Source organism: Mastomys coucha, unplaced genomic scaffold (genome assembly GCF_008632895.1).
Source record: "Mastomys coucha isolate ucsf_1 unplaced genomic scaffold, UCSF_Mcou_1 pScaffold21, whole genome shotgun sequence".
Taxonomy (NCBI): domain Eukaryota; kingdom Metazoa; phylum Chordata; class Mammalia; order Rodentia; family Muridae; genus Mastomys; species Mastomys coucha.
In genome coordinates, this window is record NW_022196904.1 from 119,302,787 (window position 1) to 119,313,025 (window position 10,239).

The 10,239-nt window shown below is 44.4% G+C and overlaps 1 protein-coding gene across 13 annotated transcripts in view; it reads right to left on the reverse strand.

Annotated features, from left to right (window-relative positions):
• Positions 1-10,239, reverse strand: part of Fgfr2 (fibroblast growth factor receptor 2) — a 104,592-nt gene that overhangs the window by 54,690 nt on the left and 39,663 nt on the right. For all 13 annotated transcript variants that reach the window (XM_031388520.1, XM_031388517.1, XM_031388515.1 and 10 more), the window contains one exon: positions 2,640-2,763. In XM_031388520.1, the coding sequence (XP_031244380.1) occupies positions 2,640-2,763 (124 nt within the window). The remainder of the gene's footprint in view (positions 1-2,639; positions 2,764-10,239) is intronic.

Genomic DNA, 10,239 nt, shown 5'->3' on the forward strand with positions numbered 1-10,239 from the left:
CTTTTGAATGTTTAACACAACAACTCAAGCTAAAACCTGCTGTAAGCAAGACCCTGGGGCTACAGTGGCCCTGCCTTGACTCCTCAATTCTTGGAATGGCCCCAACAATGAATAATTTGTAGACCTGTACTAGGCTACAATCCCAAAGGACTCCTACAGAACAATTTTTTTTCTCTCCATAATAAATTACTTAATTTTAAATTTAAGCATTCAGAACTTTTTTAGGCCCAAATCTGGCATTCTTAATGCGAACAGTTCATGTCAGATTTTGTCCCTGCAGCCTGAAGTAAATCCCAAGTCATGTGCTCTTTGATGAATGGATTTAGAGCCATTTGTGACAAAAGAAATCCTCTCACACGTCATTCCTCTGTGTATGTGTTTACTAAAATATCTGAGTCTAGCATACCACAAATGTCTCTATAAGCAACAGGACCAGAGCCAGGCTTGATAATGCTGCTCTCAAGAGGAGCTACCACTCAGGATGCTGCGGCAGAAAGAAGATCGAAATGGTGGACTGCCTGGGCAACAGAGCAGGGCTAGCCTGGGCAACTCAACAAGATCTCATCTCAATTGATAATATACATATTTTCAAAAATGTCTGGAAGATGGCTCAATGAAAGAGTAGTTACCTAATTTTAGCCCTCAATATTTGAGGGAAAGTGGGGGACACAAACCAGGTATGGGGGCAGATGGACCAGGGGTGTTCAAGATCATTCTCAACTACACTACAAGTTCAAGGCTAGCCTGGGATACATAAGAATCCATCTCAAAAAAAAAAAACATAAAAATAAATAAAAAGTAAGAAATAAAAAGAAGGCTCTGGTACTGTTTTATGAATAGTGGTAGGATAAATATTACACATTGCCCTATCAAATTTTACACTAAGGCTCCTGAATAATTCCTACTCTTGACATTGAATGTTTACACCCATACATAAGCTAAGACTACATGCTATGCTTTGCAAGGCACTTTTGTGAGTATAACCTCATTTAACCAAACAGTAAAATCTGTTTAACTTTTTAGTTAACCTAAATCTTCAATTCAACAAATCTATGCGGTTTGGTTGATCCTGTACTGAGGGAGGTTTTAATTGGTTCTCGGGTAATTCAAGAAGCTACAGAATTTCCCTTCAGTTTACGTCTTATGAAAGAGACAGAAACATCCATAAGTAAGAAAATGCCCAGGGCCATACATGCAGAGGAAATGATGTAGCAGAGTCTGTGTTCACAGTGTCACCTTGTCACCTGTGAGAAATCAAAATGGATTGACTCCTCAGTCATCAACCTGTACACATAAAAGTAACCCAAAGAAATGACCAAGGACAGAGAAGCAGCCAAGTGTCACTCTGCCTGACAAGTCAGAGCACAGAAAGCTCCTACAGGAAGATATCTGAGCCCACCATCCCTGTGGCATAGAGGAGTCCTAGCTGCGGACTCATGTCAGTAACTGTGCAGCAAACACTAACTCTCGACTTGACTGGACCTAGAAGACAGCACCCTGGGCAAGTTTGTGCAGGAGTTTCTAGATTATGTTAACAAAGGTGGGAAGCCCTGCCCTAAAAGTGGTTACTCCATTAAGTATACTGTACAAGAAGAGAAAAGTGACCTGGGTGGCAGCAATTCATCTGTTGTTCCCTGACTGCAGATCCAATGTGACCAGAGAGATGCCTTGCTCCTGACCCCCCATGCTTGCCTACCCATGATGGACTCAAACTGGGAACCCAAATGAACCCTTCCTTCCATAAGTTGCTTTTGTTAAGTATTCTGTGCAACAATGAGAAAAGTAACTTATGTAGCAACCAATCAAATCTCTTCAGTAGTCAGGACACAAACTCGTGATAGCCAGTAGAACTGGAGAAGAAATGTCCCTTTCTGGAACGACAGGCTGTGTAACCTTAAGATGGGAAATTAAAATGACCGTACTCATGTGTGCACTGTGACAAAAACATATTTGTGAGACTCAAACATAGGTGGTTCCCTTTGCTCAGAGAAATATCTTCCAGTAATAGGCACTGAATTACCTAATGACCATTTCTTCCAGCCAGACACAGGCTCAATCATTACACTGTTTCTTTACACTTCAGGCTTTGTGATAAGTTGCCCTTCTTTAAACAATGTTGCCTCTCTTTTAAAAACAAAATTTCCCAGGGCTGGAAAGGTGGCTCAGCAGCCGCTAAAAGCACACATTGCTCTTCCAGAGGACCTGAGTTCCGTTCCCAACATCCACATTGGTGGTACACAACTGCCTAGAACTCCAGCTCCAGGAATTCCAGTGCCCTCTTCTGTCCACTACAGGCACCTGCACTCACTTGCACATATCCACACAGACACACACCTACAAACATAATTAAAGTTTCCCTGCGCAGACTAACATTATTCAAAGTAATTTTAGCTTCCAGAATGAAATGTTTTATACCACATTCACTTGATAAAAAATAGTGCTTAGGAACCAAGAAGATCTCCCCTCAAGCCCATAAAACCTGGCTAGCCCTGAAACAGAACACAGTCATATGACAGATGAGACCTTCTCAGATGACATCTTATGGATACAAAAAAGAGACAAGCCAATTCTCCTTAAGTGTGATGAAAAATACCCTCACTGCCATGGTTTTAAAGGAGTCAAGCCAGAGGCAAACTCACCAACGACATCGAGATGGTAGGTGTGGTTGATGGACCCGTATTCATTCTCCACCAGGCAGGTGTAATTGCCTTTGTCTGATGGGACCACGCTTTCCATAATAAGGCTCCAGTGCTGGTTTCGCACCTGAAAGAGGCAAAGGAAAGATAGCTCTTTATCACAGACTAAACAACAGATGCAAGCAGTAGGAGTGAAACTGACTGGATCTGAGTTGAGCTCATGGACAGAACATGTTCACCACATACACGGCCTGGGTTCAATGCCCAGGAAGTTGGTGGAAGCAGAGAATGGAGAGGATTTGTAAACTGCCCTATAATTAATATTCAGAAAGCTTTCCCTAGAACAGCCTGACAGGCTGGCATTCAGGAGCCTGTAAACATGGGTCCTTGTCTTGGATTTGAGGTTCCATTAGGGAACCTACATGGCCAAGAGGTCCAATCAGTAAGCCTCACAATGTCACACCTCACTGGTAGGTGGCCATCCTCCCACCAGGAGCCTGCAGCCCCCAGAGCACCACAGGATCACCTAGAACCAACACTGGTGATCACTGGCTGTATGCCACGCCTTCTGCCTTAGCTAATTTAATTCCCCCAAGAAGCCCTTGAGTCAGATCTGTTATTGGTCCTAGGACTGTTCGTTTCATTCTCTGAGCCCCCAGATATGTGGACAGTATGTTTCCACTGGGACCATGGGTCTGTCCCTCCTCCTCCCTCATGGGGAGATAAAGAAATGGCACATGTTCCTGGTATTCCCAGAATTCCAGACATGGGAGCAAGGACTCCAAGTTGCGTATCTGTTTGTTTGTAAAGGTCTTGAGACTTTCCAAAGATAAGAAGCGCACGTAAAACGAAGCTATTATGACTCCCACCCACAGCCTGCCTGCTCACAGGAGGTTCTAATGTTCTCATCTTGTGAGAACCTAAATTAGGCACTTCAATAGTCATGTCCTTCAAAGAACAGAGGGTGGGGCAGCTGTCCCAGGATGCACCTGCGTACGAGGGCAATGGTATGCTGTGGCTTTAACTGCTGAATGGAGCTTCTGCTACTGAGCTCAAAGCCAACATCACTGTTCTCCACTAGGATGCCACATGGTACCACTGGGGTGAGGGCTGGGTCCCTCTTAACAGCACAAGCAGAGGGTTGGAAATGAGGCGGGGCAGTTGTCTTGCTTAGATGTCACTGACCCCAACCCTTGCACAATCGTGGAGTTGCCTCAAAGACCAGCACAGAAAGGTGATAGAGGAACACTGGCTCACAAAACAGATAGGTGGGGAGAAGGAATGAATCTGAGGGCTTCAGACTGGTGACAGAGAAAGTCTGTGTTCTACTCAAGAGACTCACATTGGTCCCAGTACAGGACCTGCAAGAATGCCTGAGAGAAAGCCAGGTGGCCCCTTAACAGGTAAAAGCTCCCTGCATCATTCGATATGAGTGTTCTGATTGGAGAAGCCATGCCAATCCCATAGTTTTATGGGAACCTATCAAATTCCAGTCCCAGGGCGCTACTTGGAGATGTGGCTCTGAGGGATGGAGGAGGCAGTGACTGGGCCCTTCTGCAAAGGGGGAACACAAGGGTCCCCTCTGTATCCCAGGCTTTCAGAATGAGAATGATCAGAACTGGTTCTCTCCCTGCCGGTCACATGGAAGGTAGTTTAGGGATGCAGCCACGAGCTCCAGAGTCCACACTTCTTAATCCAGCCCTGAGCCCTGCTGTAAATACTCAGTTCTTTGAGCCCCTGCTCAAATGTCATGCCTGTGAGCCTTTAATCATGGCAGCGCCTCACTCTGGACCCCATCCAAACTGTCAATGTCTTTCTTGTGCCTGGATTCAGACTCTGGCACATGGCATATTCCAAATGGACTTGCCCATGAACAGCTAAGGGAGGTGATGTTGGCTGCCCAAGACATCAGATCTTGGCTTGGGGCAGCACAGTCTGGCAGCTGCCTTTTTGGATACCATCTCCACACCCCCTCTCAGAGCACATGATCAGCCAAGTGTTTCCTTGGGTCCGTGGCATTCTAAGAAAGAGCCCAGGATATTCACTTCGTGGAGACACACTACAAATGTCAATAAGTTAACATGGATAAAATGTTTTTGCCACAAGAGGCACATGTACCAAAGTGGGCATTTCCACCCTTTCTAGAACCCAGTTACTCAGTATTTCTAGCTTTCTAGAACCTTGTGATCCCATCAATAACCTCCCACATGCAGTGGCATTTATATTTTCTCTCTGACACCTCTGCTCCCAAGTGAATTTGTTGACACATGATGAGACCCAAATATTAAAGATATGGCATTTTCCAAGGGATGCTCTTAGAAACTAAACTGCCAACAGCGGGACCTGGATACTCCTGTAGAGGAGCGCCTACTGTCCATTAGCAACTGCTTAAACAACTACAGTAGCAACTCTGTAAGAAATGGCAACCATAGGCACCGGGTTTGGAAATTTATTAAATCAGTGTTTGCACACCACTGTGTGACCTGAAGCAGACAGACACCCTTGCAGGAGTGAACACCCTTGTAGAAAGCAGATGACATGCACTGTGCTCTTCAGTGTGTTCTGTTTGAGTGTTTCAGAGCTGCAGGACCACAATTATTTTGTCATTTGGGTCAAATGCATATATATTGTTTTTGTACATGCAATATAACTACCTCCCCCCAAATCTGAGAAGCTGCTCGTCCTTATTAGCAATCAAGGGAATGCAAATTAAAACAATAATGAGATACTTGTTCAGCAGCTGATTAACAAAAATTAGGAAGATCAGTGTCACTTCAGAACATGGTAAAGGAATAAAAGGGACCACAGACACCAAAGGGGAATGGCGACATAAAACCAGAGAAACCAGTCTGAGGAATAAAGTGGTGGCACCCATTAAAACTAATGACACTTTCGCTTGTTGTTGCTGTTGTTTCACTTTGTGATGCTACTTCAGGGTATCTTGTCCACAGAAAATAACCAGTCGAGCCAATCGGCAAGTTTGAGATTCAGTGAGAGACCTTGTCTCACTAAATAAGATAGAAAGTGACTAAGGAAGACACTTGATGTCAGCCTCCAGCATCCAAACACCTGTGTGTGTGTGTGTGTGTGTGTGTGTGTGTGTGTGTGTGTGTGTGTGTACCAAGAAATACATAGACACATGAACTGAAAGAGAATGTGTCCTTGGCCCACTGCTGGGTCCTAAATCCTGCCCTGGGGTATGTTCCTCTCCTGGGTCTCTCTAGCTGACCAAGAGCAAAAGGCCAGGGACAGGAGGAGCCCTGCACCAAGCACATTCCCGTAACTCGTTATTTTCATTCCTGCCCACAGCCAAATTTGTGTGGAATTCATCGTTATTTTCCAGCTGCCAAGGAACAGGATTGGCGAGCAGAGTTCTAAAACTATGTTCACCAAGGTCTTTCTTGAAATAACATTTCAGTACTGAAACAAAGCAGACTGAAGCTAAGCCCCTGAGCTCTTTAATTTGGAGCACAAAAAAGCAGATTCCACAAATGTTCCACAACCCACCCATTCCAAGACAGAAGGTGGCACAGACAGGTTTTGGTTTGGTTTGGTTTGGTTTGGTTTGGGGATTTTTGTGGGTTTTTTTGGTTTTGGGTTTGGTTTTTTGTTGTTGTTGTTGTTGTCATTTTTCCAGACTCCTGCTATCCCAAACCTCTCTAAATAAATGCCTTTGAATGCTTTGGCTATGTTCAAGTAACAACAGGGAATAAAGATTTAACTTATGCAGAATGAAAATATATCACCAGAAAGTCAGAGGTCAAAGGCCCCAACTCTCACCTGGATGTTTGGCTTCCTCATTGCAAAACAAACAAAATATTTAAAGATTTCCAAATCCCCAGGTGTTCGCTAACAAGTAGAATAAACATCCAGAAGCTGTACTCTGAGCCAGCTGGAAGGAGGTATCCATGTGACAACAGATGCCCTGTGTCACATCCCAGCAATAAAAATCCCTGTAGTCTGGGCTTCAGAAAGGTAATCTATAAATACATCCGTGGTTGAGAAGATAAATGAAATCTCACTATTCCATCCCAGAGCCCCATTTCCGGGAAGCTCCTGGGGATGCCAGACCACCACTTCTGAATGCACCTGTACACAAGTCTCACACATGTGTGGAGGGACTCGCATTTAAGCTGCCTGTCAACACCCAGATGTGAAGGCCAGCACTTGTTAATGCTTAAACCGGCATCGATGGGTAGCAGTTTGCTTTGAAGTGGGGTTGTCCAGAGAACTGTACCATCAGACCTTCTACCACAGTGGGTTGTGACCTCTTTGGGGGATCAAACAACCCCTTCACAGGAGCCACCTAAGATCATTTGCTATGATTCACAGCAGTAGCAGATTTACAGTTATGAAGTAGCAATGAAAATAATGTGATGGTTGGGGATCACCACAACATGAGGAACTGTATTAGAGGGATGCCCTGTTAGGCGGGGTGAGAGCCACTGATCTACAACCACAGGTGAAAACTGGATCTCTTCACTCAGATCAGTAAGCAAGCCCCGACTCTCTGCAGAGGAGGTGAGTCTCATACCACCAAATGCAACCTTCAGGCAATGAAGGTGCTAACAAACTGGGCAGCAGCAGCAGGGCATTCGGCATCTTCTGAACTCAGCTCTTTAACAATACTGACCTTCAAGAACTGCCATATGATATGATCCAGTAATTCCACCAACTATATACCCCAAAGACCTGAAAGCAAGGACTCAGACACAGTCACATAAATTATAACAAAAGGTGCTGGGCATAGCCCTTGGGTAGAATACTGATCAGTCATAAAAATAAAATTTGATTCATAATATAGAATAGATGGACCCTGAATAGATTAAGAAAAATAAGCTGGACATAAAAGGCAAACATCCTATAATCAGATTTACAGGAAGTACTAAGAAAAAACAAATTTAAAGACAGAAAAATAGATTTGAGAAGCTCAAGTGCTGGGGGAGGGGTTATTTCTTAGTGGGTGCAGACATTTTATCTAGAGCAACAAAAAAAAGTTTGGGTGGTTTTTAAAAAAATGATCAAACAAGATGGTATTCTAGGTATTCTAGGACAGGTTTTGGTGGGTTTATTTTGATTTGTTTTTAAGTTTCATAACCCAGAGAGGTGACAAAAGTTGCAAGAACAAATGAACAACACACACACACACACACACACACACACACACACATGATTGAGGTGCAAAATGCCAAATATTTCTACTTGTCTTTTACCCTGAAATGAATCTGAGCCCCTTTTTAAAGATTTAATTATTTTTATTTTTAATCATGTGTTCTATGTGGGAAAGATATGCACATGTAGGTACAGGTGCCCTTAGAGGCACACCAGATCTCTGTGTGCTGAGAACTGAACCTGGATCCTCTGTTTAACCAATACATGTTTTTAACCACTGCGCTATCCCTCCAACTCAAGTTTTGGTCCCATTTCTTAATTCCTGATTTCAAGTGGTTTTGTGTTTCCCCCTTCAGTGGCCTCCGGTACAAGTCATTCCAAAACATGCTGGGGTGTGGTGGCCGAGGGCCACAAAGCCATAAACAAGTCAGAAGAGCTTGAGGGACTGGCCTGGCCATTAAAGCCCCGTGTGGGCTCAGAATGACAGGTTTATGAAGAAACAAGAAAAGTCACACAAATAACGAATGTTACTTTATGGAAACTTCCAGGTCTCTGGCTTTCTGGAAAAACATACTACGGAAAACTTGACACCTTGCTTCATTAAAGGGCAAACAGACAGAAATCAGAGGAGTAGGGGTTGGGACTTGGCAGGTCCTCTCTGTAACTCTTGAGTTGGGTAAGTCTCTTCAATTAGGTATCTGTCTTATGACATGGAATTGCCTCCAAGACAGATAGCTTGAGTATGATTCCTAGGACCCATCTGGTGAAAGGAGAAAACGAACTTCCACCTACAGGTTGTCCTCTGGCCTTCACAAGATAACACCACACACACACACACACACACACACACACACACACACACACACACAATCAAATAGAGTAAGGTTTTTTTTTGTTTTTTTTTGGATTTTTTTAAGTAGGTCTCTCCTTTTTGGTGCTGAGACACGCAAAACTACAGCCTGCACACAGCACCTCAGGTCGAATGTTTGCAGCTACATTTTCTTTAGGAGCTCACTTAACAATGAAGAAAATATCAAAAGGGAGACCAAGACACCACCGAAACTTGTGCCACGAAGGCCCAGATGAAGCCGGCAAACCTTCCCAGCCTAGGAACCCAGGGAGGGCTGAATGCATCTTCAGCAGGAATTATGCTTTAAGGGACACATTTGCCAAGCTGAAAGAAAGCTAGGACTTTCCTAATTCCCAGAAAGTCCTGGGGCTCCGCAGAATTTCTAAATTTCCAGTATCACCACAGTAAGTGTCCTACCAGGGTCAACTTTATTGCCCTGATGTGAAAATCTCTATTGCACAATCATTTGCATTGGACAGGTCACCTCAGGGGCCACCAGGCCACAGCTCCTTCTGCATGCACCAGGGAAAGATCAGGCGAGCCCTGGGGCCAGGGTCACACATGCCAAAGGCTGCCTCTCCCTTCATCCTTTCCACCCCCTTTCCTTTATTTCCTGGGGAGTGGGCATATGTACGTATGTGTTTCTGTGTGCATTTGAGTGGAGGCCAGGCACCAAGTTTGGGTATCTCCTTCTCTACCGAGACAGGATCTCTCACCAAACCTGACTTGGCAAGACTAGCTGGCCATTAAACTCCAGTCCTGGGATCACAGGCATACACTGTGACATCTGTCCTTTTTTTTTTTCTAATGGGTTCTAGTCTTGAACTTGGGTCCTCATGTTTGTACAGTGAGCACTTTACCAACTGAGCCATCTCTCTAACCTTCATTTCTTAAGCATCAAAATGTCCTTTAGAGTTAGAATTTTGCCCCTATTCATCCAAATTCCTTTCTCCTTCCCTCTAGAACCAGCTCAAACATGAATTAACAAAAACTCCCAGGGTCGGTGGGAGGGTTGGAGAGATGGCTTCGTGGTTAAGAACATTTGCTGCTCTTGCAGAAGACCCAGCACGCACATGGTGGCTCACAACTGCAATTCCAGTTCCAGGGTTCTAACGCCTTCTTCTGACCTCTGAGGGCACCAGGCACACATGTGTGTACAAATATACATGCGGGTGATACTCATATACATAAAACAAACAGATAAACCTTAAAGAAACAAAACAAAACAGCTTGGGCATGTGTCCTCATAGGCTACAGCCATCTTGGGGTGGGGTTGGGGGATCCTCCTGGGTGCTCTTAATTAGCACAACGGTGTCACGGGTAATTAAAGCTACCTGCACCTGTTAAAAATCAAGGGCATTCCCTCATTAAGCCCGGTGTCTAACAGCTCCAAAATCATAATCACTCATTCACATTTGCAAAATGTTCCTTATCCATAATAATGATGTACGGCCCATTTATTTTAAGACCAGGAGTCTCTGGAGACTCGCAGGCTCACTTGGTACCTGCTTCAGAGTTGTCTGCCTGAGCAGAATTAGTTAACTACCAGGGTCCTGACCGCCTTTCTCACAGTAAAACTGTGTGTAAGCAAATCGTTCAAACTGCATCGATTCTGAGTTTCCCTGCCAGCCAGAGTGATCC